The following is an 18888-nucleotide window of genomic DNA, read 5'->3' on the forward strand; positions in this document are numbered from 1 at the left end:
ATTAAAATTAAAAGACTTAAAATTATTAATAGCTATTTGCATAAAAAGAGATAATTCTCTAGTTAAGTTATGTGGCACACTCTTGTAATGTTATTTCTAAGGCTTAACTTTTAAAAATTTAAAATAAATTGATCAATATATTATTTTCCATTATTTTTTAAATTAATTGACTTGTAGCAGTAAAAAGACAAATAAAGTAAAAAAAAAAAAAAAACACATATATCATGAGACAATTTTTAAAGTACCATTATTAAAATTTTATATTTAAAATATAAGAAATGTAAAATATATGTTTAAATTTTAAAATTATCTCGGCTCAGTCCTTCAAGTAAATGGGAGATGTAAGAAGGATGTTAGTCATAGGATTAAATTCATACGATTAAAGTGGAGACGTGCCACGGGAGTTTTACCTAATCGCAAGATTCCCAATAAGTTGAAGGGAAAATTTTACCGTACAGTCATACGACCAGTCATATTATATGGTAGTGAGTGTTAGGCACTGAAGGAGTCGTATGTGTATAAAATAAGAGTTGCGGATATGAAAATATTAACATGGATGAGTGGCCATACTAGATTAGATAAAATCCATAATGAGAGTATTAGATAAAATGTAAGAGTGGTAAGTTGAGAGAAGAGATAGAGGTAGTTTGATCATACGAAGCGTAGACATGTGGATGCTCCAGTTAGACAAGTAAATCACATTAGGTTAGAGGATAGAAAGAAAAGAAGTGACAGACCTAAACTGACTTAGAGGAGAGTAATACAACATGACATAAAAGTATTACATGTTTGGATAATGACTTAATTTAGTTGAGTTGAGTTTAAATTTTAAAATTCTTAAAAGATACAGTAAAAAGAATTTTTGATAATTATTATTTTTTTATAAAATAAAATTTTAATAGTTGAGATTTGAAAATATTTAAATAAAAAATATTTAATATGATAAGATATTTTTATATAAAAAATAAAAAAATAAAAAATGTGAAGTTTTGTCACATTTCGATTTTGTAAGCCTTTTTATTAATGTAGGTAGCACACTATAGTGAAGTCATTTTGGAGGCTTAGGTTTAATATATATATATATATTAAAAGATTAATGGATAAATTATAATATAATATTTGAAATTTTATTTTATTAATGAAATATATAGTATTTTAATTTAATTATATTGTAAAAGTAAGTAAATTTTATATATATTATACTATATATATTATAATAAATATAAAATATATTTATTTCTTAAATATAAAATCCAAATTAAGGGATTATTTTGTCCCTTAATTTATAATAAATATTTATTATGTAAAATATATTTATTATATGTAAGAAATATAATATATTAACTTTTTTAAATATATCATTTAAATTAAAAGACTATTTTATTGTTAAAATAAGACTTCAAGAAATTATATTATAATTTATTGTTAATTTTTAAAATTCAATTTAACTCTTTTATCTAAAATTACACTTAATATTCTGCTTTATTACAGACAATTAGAATTTTGGCTATAAATATAAATTCATGCAAACATAAAACTTTTTTTTTTTCAATAAGCTTTATTATTATTATTATTGTTAAAAATTTTATTTTATCAATAAAATAATTATTAAATATGAATTTATTACAATATTTTTATTTTCTCAAGTTTTATTTAGTAAATGAAATAGTTTTTGTACCAATTTTATTTTTATATTTTTTTCTCTTCTTATTTTCTTTTATTTTCATGATATTTTTTTTTATTTTTCTCCTAACAATTTTTAATAATAATTAAAATTAGTGTTGTTGATATTTTTAAGAGAAAAGGATTGTTATGATAATATAAATAAAAGATTATCATATTGTGAAATTTATTAATTTGATCAATATAATATTTATTTGTAAAATATTACTATAATTTATAAGAAAAAATTAAAATCATATATATGAGTCTTATCACACTCGCACATATTTAATAAGTATATAAGTTACTAATATGAGCACAAAATATATTTATAGATATAAGATATAAATATTTTAATTAATACAATTATTTTATAGAATTTGGACATGACATAAAAAATATTAATAAAAATGTATTTATTTTATTAAATTTTAGAGATAATAATATCATATAGTTTAAATATGAAATATATTATTTACTAATTATAAAATAAAATAAAAAAAGTAATTATATTCAACTTAAATATAATTTTAATTTTTTTCAATTATTATTTAATTTATAATTAACGGCATGTTATAATAAATTGATTTAAATAATTATTAATAATGGAATCTTAAAATATAATTATTTTAAATTAAAAAAGATTAAAGTTATTTTAATTTAAAATTGTAAAAAACAAAGGTTAACTTTTAAGATTCTTCGATAATATTTAAATATAACTTGATTTAGTAGTTGAATGTATATTACTTAATAGATTTATTAAAAAAAAACAAAAGAGAAGGGCCCAAAGCTTAACACAAATATGGGACACTCCTATGTGGGCCACCAAATAGACAATGGAGGTTTTTGCCTAATTGGGTTTTTAGGCTCAAGCCCACACAAATCCATATAACAACTCTTCTAGGCTTGATTCATTGGACCCAAGCTTCTACCTATTACATGAATGCCTATGAGTTTGTTTAGTTAATGAATTGTATGAATGCTTATGAATAAGGATAAATAAAATTATTATAATAAAATGATGATGATATTTTAATAATCATTTATGAAATAAAAAATATGAAAAAATGATGGAGAGTAAGTGAAAATTTCAAAAAAGTGAAAGTGATATCAATTATTTGTTATGTCATGTGAAAAATATATCAATAATTTATTTATTATAAATATAAAATTATAAGAGTTATATAGTCTAAAATAAAAATTAAAAGTGTTACCAAATTTTTTAAGTAAAATTCAAATGTCAAATAATATAGTTGATATGACATTGTTAATGGGAAAATTTTAGTTTAATTGTTAATTATTTATGAAAATACATTGCTATGTCAATAGCATTTAAAAAAAATATATATAAAGAGAGGAGATTGCACATGGATGAGATTTAGACAATTAAAAATTTCCCATTTCATGATTAAGGATCATCTCTAGAAGAATATGAGCAAACCCAAAAAGGTTCAAGATTAGTGGAAGATTAATTGTTAATTAATTGTTACAGAAGCCATTGATGAATGAATTGCCCCACTGCCAAGGATGGATGAGACCTCCTTAATTAATTACAATTATGTATTGCAAAGTTGCAATTCCAACCATCTCTATCCATCATGTGAATTGATTAATTATTTAAAAATCTATATTTTCACAAAAGTTGTTAAGAAAATGACATCGTTTTCATCTTTGATCCACTCTTTTGAGAAACCCAACATAGCCATTATCTTCATAGTATCAAAGTGATGACCAAGTAATCTATTATTTTTTTTTTTTTTAAAGATGTAAAAAGCAAGACAGACTATATTTAGGATCTTGATTATATGAGAATTATATAGAGAGAGAGAGAGTAAATTCATGAATGAAATATATAATTTTCTCTTTAAAATTATAATTTATGACAAATTAAACTAATTAATTAATGAAACTAGCTATAAATAAAAACTAAAAATGATAAATAAAAAAGTTAATGTAATTAGTCTTTTTTTATTTTTAATATATATAAAATGAGAAATACTCGAGCTCAAGTCCTTTTATTTACTAAATTTATAATTATTTACCCTTATGATAAAAATAGAGAAGGCGTTATATAGCCTACGATTGTACATGAAATCATTCAAATCGATAAAACTAATGAAATCGTATTAATCCGACTCAATTTTTATGTTTCTCATTTAAATTACATTGATTATGGGTTAAAAATTATATAAATTAATATATTTTTATTTTAAAATATAACCCGAACTGATACTTATTAAAGACAATGAAAAAGGATCATGAACACCTACTTTAAGTAAATACTTTATATGGTGTATGAAGGAATTTATAAAAACTTGTTATTAATAAGTATAATTTAAAATTAGATGCGTTAAATTGTATTTTTTTCAATTAATAGATGACAATAATTTTAATTATTCAATTTAACATATGCATGAAAAAGAGTTGAGTTAAAATAAAAAAAAATTAAAAGCGTTGCATGAGTCAAAAGAATTAAAAAAAAATAACTCAAATTATCTAACCGAACCCAATTCGTTTTATTGTAAAAATAAAAAATATTAAATTTATAATTTATTTTATTAGTTTTGATTTCAATACTTTTTAAATCAATTTAATTTTGATAAATATATTGAATTTGATTAAATAGACTCTTGTATACTTTAAATATAGCTCATCAATTGTATCTGCCTTATTGTATATCTATTAAATTTAAAAAAGATAGAAAATAAAAACGAAAAACCCACAAATTTTGAAAAAAAAGGAGCCCATACATTGCTATCCAAATAATTTCAAAATGTGAATTTGCTGGTTGCTGGATTCAAATTACTCAATAGGAATTCCACATAAGACATTCTAAAAACGACATTAATTATTCATTGGGACCCAAAATCATTGATTTATGCCCACTACTTCAACTCACCTTTTACAATTGTGCATGCTAAGATTAAAAAAAAATAAAGATAAAAATGGCTAGAAATTATATAATATATTATTCTATAGTCTATATTTGCAATACCTAGCTACATGGAAGATGACAAATTTTGTGTCAGTCTTGTTGATGCCTCCACACGTGTGCACTGTGGCAAATGGCATTATTATAATATATATAATTTTGATGCCCTTTGAGTCTTTTTCTAGTTGGCCTTTCCTCTCTATCATTGTGAGGGCAAAGTTTTCTTCAAAACCTTTTTATTGGAGAGTTTTTATGTGCTCAAGGATCTTAATTTATATTATTATTTCTCTCCTTTTGACCCAAATTGGCATTCTTCTCTTCATTCTCACTGTTGGGAAGTTTACAATTGTATCTTCCTCAGCCACCCAACTGCAATTCATTCAAACAAAAATATTATCAAAATTTATACCCTTAAATTTTTAATTAATAAATGCATGTTTAATCATTAATTATACTATTAATTTAATAAATAATTTATATATAATACTATTAATTAGACCAACATATATAGTATTTTTACTAAATTTTTCTTATTTAAATATGATTTGTTATTGATTGATTAAAGATATAAGATATGTTGTGAGATACACGTATAAAATAAAATTTTTTTATTTTTATTTAATTTTTTAATTTTTAAGGTATGTATAAAGAAAAATACAACTTGGATACTTTACAAGACCCTATTTAAAAGACTAATCAATTATATAGTAGCTAGGGTTTTTGAATTTTTGGTTTCAAGAATCACCAGTCAACGTTCATTGTCTGCCTATGGCTATATATGTACATACAGTGCCCTAAATTTGACCATTCCATTTTGTCTTATGGAGCATAGCTACTATTTGTCCACTAAATCATCAAATCACTTTTAAAAATATTTGACAACTCAATTCTTTGTTTTATCCTCAATAAGTGTATTTCAATTGAATATCAAATTAATCATTCTCGAATTCTTTAAAATATCTAAAATTCTTTAATAATCGACAGTGAAATATCAATCTTTGAATCAAACAGTACAATTGAATTTGAAAAATTCAATACTAACTATTAAGATGGCATATCATTGATATAAAAACTTGGTTTAGTTTTCAAATTTAAATGTATGCAATCTAATCTAATGACTAAAAAGCATAATATTCAACTGATAGAACTATATTCGAATTTCACTCTTTTAATTTCTTGCTAAAAAAAATAAAAATCTCTCTGCATCCATTTTACCTATTGGCTGTGACCCATAACTTGAATGGCTCATGGAAAACAACATGTAGTGGGGAAATGTACTCACCATTCTTAGGTAGGTCTAGGGGAGCATCAAGCTTCATAGTAGAATTAATAGCTATGTATATTTATATATATATGAAGTGATCTCCGCAGATTTGGTTTTGTAATAATTTGAGCCAACAATATGTGTAGCTGTGGCTAGGTGACCGAAGATTGATTGATTGATTGACTGTGAGTTTCATATCTTTGCTTATATGTGTAAAGATAAAGGTGTGTAAACAGACAAAAAAATACATTAACCAAAGTGGAAGTGGAACTATATATTTACTGGTTCTGATTGCTTGTGGTTAATTGCAAAGGTGGGTTTGGTTTTGTTGGAAGCAACTAAGGGAAGAAATGATGCTTTGTAAAAGATACTGATTTACTCAAAAAATAGCAGAAAGTTTGATGCAATGTCATGATTTTGTCTTTGCTTATATTTATAAAGTGTGGGGAAAATCTAAGCGTACGTTTAGTGCATGACAACTTACATAAAGAAATTAATTTCATTCAAAAAATAATGCCATATTTATTCATTTTCATTTGAATTATGATGAATAAATTGAATTATTTAACCAAAGTGAGCAAATAAAATTTTACCTAAATTGAGTAACGAAGTGGTGTAAGAAAATGGAAGCTTCAAGCCTAGCCAAGTCAAGACCAGGACATAATCGTTGCCCACCGCCAAATGGAGTGAAGTTGCTACTGCTTGCGTCTTTGTCCTGTGAATCTCCCCACACGTTCAAGTTGATTAGATGCTCAACAAGACAAGAAATTAATAATTTTTTTTTATAAAATTATTATTTAAGTTCAATGATGGTGGAGTTGTTGATGACTTGAGTTAGTCAGAATTAAAGTAAGAAAGGATGAGTTCTTACTTGCCACCTCCATGGATTGAACTGGTAAGGCCAGTCATAGTGAATTCCATCAAGATGAATTGATCTAAAGTATGCAAAAGCACACCATCCCTTTGGAATCAAATACCCTTTTATCTCTATATCCTTCATGGCCTTTCTCATTACCCCAACTATGATGTTTCCCATTCTTAAGGTTTCTGTGATCACCTGTTCAAATAAAAGATAAACAATTAATTAATTAATTAGTTATTTTAGAGGTAAATAATGATTTAATTGTTTGATTAATTACCTTCTGTGTAAATGGTAATGATAAGTAATCAGTCCAAATTAATGGCTCCCCAAGCTGAGCTTTAAGATTTTTCAATTTCACGTTCTCATCCTGAAAGAAAGAAATTATTTTCAAAAGTGAATTATGAAAAGAACAAACTTAAGAAAAAACAAGAAAGAAGAAAATAAAGAAATGAACAAAAACAAAAAGCCCTAATGAAAGTTACAACACACACGTGGATCAATGCACAAAGACATTGATATCTTACCTAACAATATAATGAAATTGACCCTAAAATTACTATAATTTGAGTCCTATTTCTTTACGTTTCCACTGATTTAAATCCTTAAATTAATAAATATCTTTAGCCTTGAAAGTTTCAAATTCAAAATTTCATCATTTTAAAAATTATTTTAATATTATTAAGTTATAATTCATTAATAAAAATAATTTTTTTTTTCATTTTTAAAGTGAATAGTTTGTATTTAATCATATAATAATAATAATATAAGAAGTTAATTATTAATGGCTAGATATCCTGCCTGATAATCCTTATGATCATATATATCCTAGCAAACAATAAGATTTGAAAGATATTATTATTATTATTATTATTATTATTATTATTTTGATATTACATACCATAGAGGGAAGATATTCTATTGGGGATGGGAATATGTTTGTTTGTTCCTCTAATGAGGACACATACTGGCCATAACCATAAACATAAGTACAGTAGTAGTGTGGGCAAAACCCTAGTAGATGTGCTTATTTCAGTACTCCACTTGTGCCTATGAGAGCTATGAATGCAACTATTCAAGTGAAAGGAAAATTCTCAGCCTGGAAGGATAAGAAGACTGAAAATGACATGGTTGCAAGTAAAATTAATCAATATAGAATAGTCTCATGTCCAAAACAAAAATATGTGTACGTTAATTTATAAATTTGTACTAGTCAAAGAGGATCTTGCAGATAGATGGCCGACTATCCACATTTAATTTAGACTAATTGATTAAGTGTTATGAATTAATTAATTTTTGCTAATAATTCCAAATTGGAAGAGAGAAGAATGAACTTACTGTTAACTGTTGCAAGGCAGCAGGGCAATCTGAAAGGTATTTTATGGCTAATGTCATAAGAACTGGCACAGAATCCTCCCCAGGAATCATCATATCAATTATGTTATCAGCTATTAGTTCGTGGGTAAATTGTTCACTGGCATCGTTAAGCAGAACATCTACCACATCCTTAGGTACTATTGAGATGCCACCACCACCACCATGATGATGATCATGAACCCTTTTAGATTGAATAATTTTTTGCACCAACTTCACCATTTTCTTCTTGGCCTGAAACCATTTATAGAAAGTTTATTTATCATTGGCTACTGAATTATTACAAGTCCAATATAATATATGTTAAGTGAGGAGGTTTTTAACTTGCCTGTAAAGAGCGATAAAGTTGAGTTCCAGGGATATTTATGGGTAGAGACATGAGACCAGAGATAAATTCTTGGAACTGTTTCTTTAGAGACTCCATTTCTTCACCAGGATCCAAACTGATCAATGCCTTGACTAGGACTTGAAAGGCAATCTGGAGACAAAAAAGGAGGGTATTTCTTAGTAACTTTCAGAAAGAAGCTATAAGATAATAATTATTTTGTAGACAAAATGATTTCATGCGAAATTATTATGAACCACATACTCCACTACTTTCCAGCAAAATCACTTCTAACTTAAGTAGAAGCCAGAGATAAAATTCAAACATCAATGATTTCTTTCACTATAGTGAGCGACAGTGGGAAAGGAGAGAGAAATTCTATCGATATATAGTGTCCATTGAAGCTCTAATTAGTATAACTTTCTCATGGAACATGTGAAAGCTTAGACGAAGAAGAAGCCAGAGATAGGTTTAAGATAGATGACATAGATCTTTTGTTTTTTCTTATGTCTAAAATGGAGCTCTTCTCTTCTTCCCAGAAATAAAGAAAAGGGAATTCATCTTAGAACTTAGAAGAAAGTAATAGAAAAGATAGGTTTCAAACTCCAAGGAGAGAATTCACTCTCTACTAAAACCACACAAACAGAAGAAAACAAAGAGTCACAGAGAGATAGAGCACTAACATTTTTGGTTTCGTCTTGTATGCATATGGGGTGGTCATCTCTCCATTTCTTCATTGATTCTTGAACATAAACTCGCATGTCTCTAGTGATTTGAGCTTTGAGATGAGTGGATTTGAAGAAGGCTCCTATCAGGCCATGTATTCTCTTCTGCAAGCTCCCATTGATGAGCAAAATGGAGGATTTTCCCATCAACTCTGTGAGAGATTTCGGGTAAGATGGTACAAAGATCTTTGCATCACTTTGTAGTATAAATTTGCTCACTTCTGCATCTGTTGATACTATAGTAGGACTTCCAAATATGTGCGACTTGAACACCTTCCCATACCTGCCAAAAAAAAAAAAAATCTCTTCATCATCTTCTATTTTCTGCAGGCATATAGAGTTTCCTGGAAAACCCTGAAAAAAGAAAAACTGATGAGCTTTGAAGCTTCCCCTTTAGCCCTTCTTTTGTTGTGGTTCAGATATTAATTACTTGCTAATAAACCAAACTTTCAAATAAGTACATGGTAACTAATGAAACCCTTAATCTTAGATTAGCATGACATATATATATATATATATACACGTGTATATCAGCAAATTCATTAATGAAAAACAAGAGTTGCTAAGCTGTATCATCTAGGATTAATAAATGTATTAATGATATATATAGATAGATAGATACTTACATGCGGCGACGTTTATCCATGAAGCTTTCAGGGCGGTCTGAGTAAGCACAGGAAATGAACTCGAGAGTTTCTCCGAGAAAAGGCCATCCAAGAGTGCCTAAAGGAAGTGGGGTTTTGTACTTAGATGATCTGATGATGCTAAACCTCCTGTTCCTGTACAGGATTATGGAAGACAACAAGATTGCTAATACAATCCACAATAAATTGTCCATTATGGATCCTCCTCTTGCCCGCACGACAACGCACACGCTCTCTCTCTCTCTCTCTCTCTTTCTCTCTCTCTATATATATTTGCTTCGCTTAAATGTGCTTAATCATGGTGACTATAGGACGATCATGACATTATTTAAGATGTAAAAATTTGAATATATATGCATGTACGTGCACGCGTGTGGTAGAGACAGAGAGAGAGAGGGGAGAGATGGGGAGAGAATATAAGGTTGAAGGAAGCTTAAGTTAATATATGTATATATATGTAAGAGAGAATATTTTGTGTTGGGAGATCCATATAATAAGTTATTATTAGCAGTTTTGTCTTAGAAGGTTATATATATATACATGGATTCACTGCATTGGGTTGAGTCGGGTCGGGTTTGTTTGTGGCCTGACCCAACTAAACCTTTTCTTTGTAAGGAAAATCATTACATATTGTGTGTGAAATTAATGAATGGTATAATTTAATTAGCAGCTTAATTACTTGATTGAAAATGAAGAAGATTTTATATGAAATGTATAAATTACTAATTTTTTCTTATTAATTTGAGATGAGATTGATGAAAATCATTATTATATATGATTATATTAATAATTTAATGTCATATATTTTGATGATTTTTAAAATAATAATAATAATAAGTAGTTTTCACAGAAAAGTTTTGAAAGAGAAAACCAAGAAAATCACCTTTCCCATTTTGCAAAAAATGCTGCAAAGCTGAAAATGAAGACTTAAGGCATTTCTGGAACAACATGAAATAATGTTTGCTAGATATAGGGTTTGTTAATTGGGTGGCAAGTCAAAATTAGGGTGGCAAGCATGGATCAAATTATGATTAGTGATATGATAAAATAAATAATTAATTAAGGTACAAAATCTAAATGGGTATATCACATATGTATAAAATATGTATGTGTGTGGGTGTATATAATAAGAGGTATAGGTATACAAGTCCCCACAAGTCCATGATTGTCTCGTGGCACAGTGGCTGGAGGCGACCCTCTCCTTGCAGCTGCAGGCGCAGCTGGTGACCTCGTGCATTCATGTGAGACTCAATAAGTCCAACCACATTCTTCATCATCATCTTTGCCTCTACTTTTGTCCCTCTCTCTCTCTCTCTTTCGCTCTCTCTCTCTCTCTGCACTGAAATTATCACCCAATCCTCACACACACACACACAAACGATAGGCCAACCTCTCATGTTACTTTCATTCCCATCCTTCCCTCTCATTTTATATGGGAGAGGCCACATGTGGGTGCCTCTTTTTAACCAAAAATACTAATGTTTATGTGAGCCAGCCCCTTCAACCCTACTTGGTGTGATGAACAAAGAAATGGGCAGTCATTATTACCCTTGAATTTGTTTTGTGTAATGTGATTTGAGGATGGGTAGGAATGTCCATTCGGATGTAAAAAGAAAGAATGGAAATAAAAGCCATCTCTTTTGGGGAAAAGTTTATTAATTAATCTAATCTTTTAACTTTCAAAATCTCTCTCTTTGACTGTTGTCAAATAATGTGGCACTCTATGTGGCCCATTCTTTGATTGCAATATATTTTTTAATTGTTAAGGTCCATTCCTTAGCTGCCCTTTAGCTCTTTATTCAAACTACCCAACTTATGATTAAGTATCTTTTTAACAAAATAAATACTTTAATCAATTATCATAATTGCATTAGACCTTCGGCTCTCTCTCTCTCTCTCTCTCTCTCTCTCTCTCTCTCTCTCTCATATGTTCATTTTTTTAAGTTCATTTGTTAACTCTTTCTATATCTCCAAGAATCTTAGAGAATATATTGGATGTGTTTCTAAATTCTTTTGTTGAGAAGTTTGGAGTTTAGGGCTTCTGTACTCTGGGGTGTATTCCATATTTTGTAATATTTCATGACATAAAATAAGGATAATAACTTTGGGTTGGAAACCAATCCAGTTGGTTGTTGCATTTGGTTTGATTTTGGAACCTTGCATGTTGTGGGTACTCTCAGCATGCATATTGGCCGTGTCCACATCCCCTTTGGAAATTGTGCAAGCTTTCATTAGGCCCATGTCACCATGTGAATCTCCTCAACATAAAAGTTGGAGAATATGTTCCGTTTCTAATTTCTCTAATTGGACAGCAAATTAGATTAAATCTAATCTTTCCCTGAAAATGATGTTAGCCAACTGATGCTAATATGACAAAAATGACAGCAAAGAGTGAGTTAATCTAGTTTTTTAAGACCCATCATCAGATAGAATGTGAAGGAGCATTAGCAAGAAAACTCCAAACATTAGTTGAAAAGATGATAAAGGTAGAGAGAGAAACAAGAACTTGTGTAGATGGTTGTTTTAATTGTGTAGAAAACATTTGGAAAACTAAAATTGCAGATCAGAGTGGTATTCAACTGCTGGCCCATAGGTCAGTCAGGTACTCCTCATATTGCAGTCTGCAGTGAAACATACAAAGCCAAATACAATCAGCAAGTTTATGGTCAATAAGAATCTTCCAGACGACAAAAACATCACCCTTATATCTAAAACAAAGCAACAGCAATCACAAATTCTAAAGATCTCAACCGAGAATCAAACAATTAGGAGAAGACAGTATATGCATTGAAATTCAATAATTGCAGAATTCAAACTTCTTAACTGATCAAAGAAAATTCAGCTGATCTCAGGTTGAAATAAGAGCATAATCAACTAAATTCTTGGGATGGATTTTGCTCGAATGAACTGTTTAAGAATAGCTTTCTCTTCATCGATGCGCTTCTTCTCTTGTGGATCTTTTGCTTTGACCTTTCTTTTCTCTTCCAAAATCCACTTGTACAGTTCACGCTGTTGGTTCTCTGGGATAGGTTCGTGCGGCTTCACAGGTTCTGAAACTGTGGGCAATGAAATGGGCTTCTCAGAAACTGTTGTAGTTGTGGTAGGGGTGGATGAAACTGGAGAGGAGGAGACATTGGTCGATACTTCTTCCTCTAGGTCTGTATCTTTTTTCTTTGTTCTCATGAATAAGTAAGCTGCAAATTTACATAGACCATGAGTCCATCAGGAAGAAATGCGTAATCACTAAGTTTTATGTCAGAATTTAGTTGAAAAGCTTCAAAAAACAGTGCAAACTGCAAATCCACAAATATAACTCTTAAAACATTGAAAACAGGCAAAGCAAAAAGGGCCGGACACCTGGACTAGAGCAAAACATATAATCACCTCTCAAATAAGTTGTTTATAGACCAATTGCTAAACAAGCGCTGAAAAGGAATAATCGCAATTGGTTGCCACTATCACTCAAGGGAAGACAATCTAATAAGTAATAATATCCACTAGTGCTCATCAATACGACCACAGAACCACAATAGCTTTGTTGGCACATAATGAATCATCTCCATCTCAACATAATGATATAAACAATCTTGAAGCCTATAATTTCTTGTTCCATTTAGTAACTAGTTATATGATTAATTAGTGGAGGAAAAAAGGGGTGAAAAAAGATTAACATTGGTAGATATGATATCAAAAAGATATACACATTGTACCAGGCTTGGATCAAGTAGTTAGGGGGGGCAGAGTATGAGTAGAGGTTCTTGATAGAAGTTGGAGTATTCCATCATTGTAACTTCATAAATGATAACCACTTCACAGTGCTACAGTGGTGTATTATAATATCCTCAAGGGATATTTAAGGCAAAGGATTGCTTATTGTGACAAGAATTTAAAGACATATCGCTACTTTTCAGTGTGTCACAGATATCTAATTGGACCTTTGATGGATAAAAAAATGCCACCAGATTTTGTCCTTTGTTATGAGACATAAATCATTGTCAGTTCTTTAAATAACATTGGAAACACTTCTAGAAGCTCCTGTCACTGCCATTTGTACAGGAAAGGGAGAAAGATGTTCTGTACCAACAAATTCAATACTTTCCAAAACAAACAAAAACCTATTCCTTTTCCTTTATCTAATATGCTGCATTCTATCAAGGCCTTCTATGTCTGTTTCATGGGTGCGACAGCTCATAAACAATAATAACCAAAGATGTCTCACTCAATGGCTTAAAAAGGCGACTTACACCCACTCTCAAGCAAATAAATTTCTTAAATATAGAATCAAAGAGAACTTATCAGTAAGAAACATTGAATAAGTTCGCATCATGTCATATGGAAGAGCATTCAAGAACAGGAGGGCTGCACCACAGCAAAATTTTGTCCATTTATTCCCAAAAGAATACAAGGGCACATATCAATCAAATATTAAAGTAAAAAGTTTTCATCCCAGCATATCATGCATAGATAATTCAATAGGCAAAATAAACGGATATGATATTGGACATCCCCTTAGTGTTGGAGTTAATTCAACTATGGACTGACCAAATCTTTATTTGTTAATGATTTTTTATTTATTTATTTTGAGTTAGTTCCATAAGCATGTGATTGTGGGTATAATTTGTTGAGAAATTTTAGAGATCTTTTTATTCATTAGTCAATGGTGCTAATTTTGTGCAACAAACACAAGTATGATACTACTATAAGTAGAGTCTTTTGTTAATATTTTGAGTAAGACAGTGGTATAAAGTTTCTTCCAGTATTCTTTCAATAACAACCATCCACTTGGCACGTGCAACAGTAAAGGCACTAGAAACACATCTCATATCATAATAACCATTCACATCAGTCCGACAAGGGTACTTCACAAACTTTTAAATGTCCCAATGACATCAAATAATGGTAGGTTAAGGCTGAACATAGTCATGAGAGGATCAAAATCGAAAGGACTGTTAACACCCCTGGAAACTGAAAGGAAGTTTAAGCCAAAAGAGATTCCAATATCAATAATTCAGATGAATCCAGAGAAAAAAAAAAAAGAAAAGAAAAGAAAAGAAGACATAAGAGTCCTTTCCTATACTTCTTCCTCGAGCTTATTTGAATTTAGGCTACCACATGGACACCAATCCTATAGATAAAACTGGCTCCAGTGGAAGAACCCCAAATAAGCCTGACAAATGCACCTGTCTCAGATCATTAGCACGAAAAGGTTATAGGTTCTAAGCTACAAAATAAAGAAAATTGCAATCTATATCTTTTACCATATGCCCACATTTGGTCTCCTACATCACACCTTAGAGACATAAACGTTTATATGCTGGATCCTTGTGATAGTTCTTCAGTTTGAAGAGCCAACACAATGCCTCCCCAATATGCTCCAGCAGAGTATCTCCTTCATGGGACCACACACCAAGTTAAGGGCAGAACACGTTCTCACTACAGCTAAATGCTTTTCAAGATGCTTCCTCAACTTTCTGTTTTAGTGAAGTGACATGTTAATCTGAATTGAAAACACATGCCCTTGGGCCATGTTAAATGGAAGCCCCAAAAAAAAAAAAGACAATTTTTAGATTTAGCCCTGTATAATGGTTCCAAGGCATGACAATTAGATTATCTGAATGCATAAAGATGGCCTAACTCAAAGATTTGAGCACACATTACATAGGCTTTCACCAATTTTTCAAGCATATTTACAATATCAATTTTTTGAATCATTTCTCAAAACTTCATTTGCAAGCTAATCAAATGATTTTCAAGTGTTGCACAACTATAAATGTAAAACCCCTGAAATGGAAGGGCCTCAAACTGCCAGAAAAGAGGGTAAATGGCATGAGACAAGTAAGAGAAAACACATTTTATAGACATAATATGATTGGAATTTCACCATGACGGAAAACCATTCTCCAAGTCCAATATATATCAATGCTGTGAACCAAGGACTATCTGATGTGTTTTGAAACATTGATATCATCCACATACTAATGCTTTTAGACATAAGAGAATCACTCTTGCTGAAAGTCTAAGATCCAAGTACGCTCAAGCATCTCTAAAGCTCCAAAGCTCCCACCAGGTTACAGTTGTCAATGGAAATTACAATGAGGTACTCAATTAAAACTACGTTGCTAATGCATACAAGTAAGCCGAAATCATTTCTTAATTTGCCAACTGAACTTTTCCCACACATCTTAATGCTAAACATGATCATCCATTAGATCTTTTTTTTCCTCAAACAATCTCTCATCTGAACGAGATTTTTAAAATGCAATACAATCAAGTGTGGGATACTTTATGCACTGGGTCACCCTTTAATAACAAAATGAAGAATGTATTCAAGAAAGAAAATCCAAATAACCATGTCAAAATACCAGGCATTTGAAAATTTGATACACACTAAACGCGTACATAACTAGATAAATGTTTTCACCTCCAAAGTCCAAAAAAAAAAATATTCAAATAAAATCCCTAAGAATGAAATCACTGAAACATTTACTCAACCAAGAGATTCTCAGCATATGGCAGTAGAAATTAAAACCCTTTTGTTGGTACAAATTTAACAAGAAGGGTTAGAATACACAATCAACAATAGCAATAATTTTTTTTTTTTTAAATCTTCTGTTCCAAATCCCTGATACCCTTTTCATTATTCTAAGCATTAATTCATTAGATACACCTATAAATACTTATTCACATGAACATAATCATTTAAAAAAGAAGGATCACCTCCAACAGTGAGATTGACAGTCAAGAGAAGAGGCCACAAGAACTTGTAACGCCTAGAAAAGGACTCCTTTGGAGGTTGAGGAGGAGGAGGAGGAGGAGACGTAGACTGAGATCCCATACTGTACGACGCTGCCGCAGCTGAGGCTGCTGATGATGGCGTTGCTGTAGCTTTAGTAGCCGTTGGGGAAGAAAAATCCTTTGCCTTTTGTTGCTCGTTCAATTGCTTGAGCTGCGCTGATATTGCAAGAAAAGAAGTCAACAGCCAAACCCCACCACCAAACAATGATCGAAGAGAAGAAAACCAATCTTGGAGATAGTTGAGGGAAAAAGAAACTGATTTTTCTTATGTCAAATCAAAAAGACCAAGTAAGAGTGAGTTCTTACCTTTCTTGGGCTTGTCAGCGTAGAGCTTTGGACCTTCTTCGCTCATTATGCTATAAGATTTCGTCCGTCTCTCTCGAGCACTTGATTGATTTCTTCTCTCTACTCTCCGACACTGCCACTTCTACTTGCTATTCTCGCTGCTCATAGGAAAGAGTTTCCATTTTATTTATAACAAAAATTATAAAAAAAAGTACCTCAAAGTTTAAGTTTTTTCAACTTGAGACCTAAGAATAATTTTGTCAAAAATAGGTACGCTTTTTAAGGATCTTAAAAATACACTTCATTAATAATTTTTAATTTTTTTCTTTAAATACTTAGTTTTTTTAAAAAAATTATTTAATTTTCTTTATCATGCATGCATTCGGCTCTGCTGAAATATAGGATTTATTTAATATTTTTAAAATATGTTACTTAAAAATAATAATTAATTTAAATTAAATCTATTATATTTTTAATGATTAAATATTTTTCAATTATTTTTTTAATAATATTTAAAACTTTTCAAAAAACCACAATTTTAACTGTGAACCTAAATTATAAAACTGAAAAAAGTATTTTGTGGATTTGCACATTTTTAAGTCAAAGTGAGTGGGGAGATGGGAAGGATTTTTCAAAGCAAGCAGAATCAAAAGGGGAAGGACGAAAGAGGAATTTTCTTATTTTGTATTTTAAATGGGACTCATATTTTAATTAAAATGAATTTTAATTAAATATTTAATGTCACAATAACAGTAGTAAAAGACTTAAAAGGTACTTATGAAAATCACTTACTTAAAAGTTGAAATTAATTAATATTTTTAAAATTTGAAAGTTTCAAATTTAAATAAAATTTATTATCAATTATTTAAATTGTTGAGAACCTGATTATTATCATTTAATTTTATATATTTTAATTAATAAATTATATAAAAAATAATTTTAGATATTATTATAAAAAATATATATTTTTTTTATATTTAATTCAATATTTATGTAAATAACTTCAGTTAGCGAATACTTAACATATAAAATTCAACATGAATTTAAACATGTCAAAGATATTATTTTTTAAACTCGAACTCATCCTAAATTCGATTATATATTACTCAAATTATCCTATTAAAGTACAATCAGATGGAATATGGGTGATAATTTTGGACACGACTCGCGAACACGACACGAAAATATAGGATTTGGGTTAGACTTATTCGTGTCGAATTCGTATCGACCTATTTATGACACGGTTATAATCGTGTCATGTCATGGGTTAACTCGCTAACTCGACTTGATACATTTATGACACGATTTAATATTCGTTTCACATGTTGACTCGTGATCCACTAACCTATTTGACCCACTATGACCCATGATAGCGTGTTAAATGAGTTAAATAGTGTCAAACCGTATTAAATGGGTTACTTTGTGTTAAATGGATTGTGTCGTGTTTAATACACCTAATACAATTTAATATTAATCGAAGTCTCGTATTTATGTTTAAATTTTTAATACGATTTATTAATTATGTCATGTTAATTGTATCATATTCATGTAGATCTTAATCGTATTCGTGTAACACAATCCATCAACTAGAATTGCCACCCCTCGAATGGAGCACTCACAAAAATCTAACCTATTATCATTTCTAACTTTAAAAATATAAATACTCCTTTGTCACAAATTTAACTTTAGGAAAAAAATAAACCACCTGACACCGTTTTTATAATATTAAACCAGAGGAATAAAGGATGTCTTTTTATTAAAGTAATTGGAAATTTTGTGACAAATCCATGAATTCTCACTTGAAAATCCTCTATCCCACCATTGCCAAAACTATAAATTAAAAAAAATAAATAAATTCTTGAATTTTTTTTTTTAAATCTCACTTGAAATAGTATCAATAAGCGAATAACAACAAAACCATAATAAGGCTACATAGTACCCAGAGCACAAAGTAATTCGATCTCACAGGCCACAGCCCCATTCATGCTGTTATCATGGTTAGTGAGGTTGATTAAGAAAACAA

At 29.8% G+C, this 18888-nt stretch overlaps 2 protein-coding genes and 1 long non-coding RNA gene across 7 annotated transcripts; 1 reads left to right on the forward strand and 2 right to left on the reverse strand.

Moving 5' to 3' along the window:
- Positions 1-4478: 4478 nt before the first annotated feature.
- LOC110648648 (3-epi-6-deoxocathasterone 23-monooxygenase CYP90D1) lies at positions 4479-9979 on the reverse strand. The gene is made up of 8 exons (XM_021802945.2): positions 9768-9979; positions 9100-9424; positions 8420-8569; positions 8056-8325; positions 6998-7087; positions 6730-6915; positions 6452-6573; positions 4479-4963 (listed from the first exon to the last, which is right to left on the reverse strand). The coding sequence occupies exons 1-8, from the start codon at positions 9977-9979 to the stop codon at positions 4867-4869; spliced, it is 1452 nt and encodes a 483-aa protein (XP_021658637.1). The 3' UTR covers positions 4479-4866.
- Positions 9163-10451, forward strand: LOC131180903 (uncharacterized). The gene is made up of 2 exons (XR_009149578.1): positions 9163-9309; positions 9792-10451. It is a non-coding gene; the product is annotated as an uncharacterized LOC131180903 (long non-coding RNA).
- A 1903-nt stretch (positions 10452-12354) lies between these two features.
- LOC110648652 (uncharacterized) lies at positions 12355-17047 on the reverse strand. 5 transcript variants are annotated; one of them, XR_002493613.2, is made up of 4 exons: positions 16887-17047; positions 16503-16736; positions 12610-12979; positions 12355-12406 (listed from the first exon to the last, which is right to left on the reverse strand). XR_002493613.2 is itself a non-coding variant. In XM_021802954.2 (4 exons), the coding sequence occupies exons 1-4, from the start codon at positions 16930-16932 to the stop codon at positions 12660-12662; spliced, it is 567 nt and encodes a 188-aa protein (XP_021658646.2). In that variant the 5' UTR covers positions 16933-17047; the 3' UTR covers positions 12355-12659. The 5 variants fall into 5 exon arrangements, 4 of the variants coding, with proteins under 4 accessions (XP_021658646.2, XP_021658648.2, XP_021658644.2 ...); XM_021802954.2 differs by having other exon boundaries at positions 12355-12979; positions 16503-16660; positions 16694-16736; XM_021802956.2 differs by having other exon boundaries at positions 12355-12979; positions 16503-16660; positions 16694-16731; positions 16887-17036.
- Positions 17048-18888: the final 1841 nt, after the last annotated feature.

The sequence above is a fragment of the Hevea brasiliensis genome, chromosome 6 (assembly GCF_030052815.1).
Source record: "Hevea brasiliensis isolate MT/VB/25A 57/8 chromosome 6, ASM3005281v1, whole genome shotgun sequence".
Lineage (NCBI taxonomy): Eukaryota > Viridiplantae > Streptophyta > Magnoliopsida > Malpighiales > Euphorbiaceae > Hevea > Hevea brasiliensis.

What these genes read in the sequence shown, in the direction of transcription:
- LOC110648652 (XM_021802952.2), bottom strand. Translation starts at nt 16,932, where the DNA reads ATGAGCGAAGAAGGTCCAAAGCTCTACGCTGACAAGCCCAAGAAAG. An exon ending in CGCTGACAAGCCCAAGAAAG is followed by an intron (nt 16,737 to 16,886) that starts GTAAGAACTCAC and finishes TTGCAATATCAG; the next exon opens with CGCAGCTCAAGCAATTGAAC. An exon ending in TGTCAATCTCACTGTTGGAG is followed by an intron (nt 12,980 to 16,502) that starts GTGATCCTTCTT and finishes GTAAATTTGCAG; the next exon opens with CTTACTTATTCATGAGAACA.
- LOC110648648 (XM_021802945.2), bottom strand. Translation starts at nt 9,979, where the DNA reads ATGGACAATTTATTGTGGATTGTATTAGCAATCTTGTTGTCTTCCATA. An exon ending in ATGGATAAACGTCGCCGCAT is followed by an intron (nt 9,425 to 9,767) that starts GTAAGTATCTAT and finishes TTTTTTTGGCAG; the next exon opens with GTATGGGAAGGTGTTCAAGT. An exon ending in CTGCCTTGCAACAGTTAACA is followed by an intron (nt 7,088 to 8,055) that starts GTAAGTTCATTC and finishes TCTTTCTTTCAG; the next exon opens with GATGAGAACGTGAAATTGAA.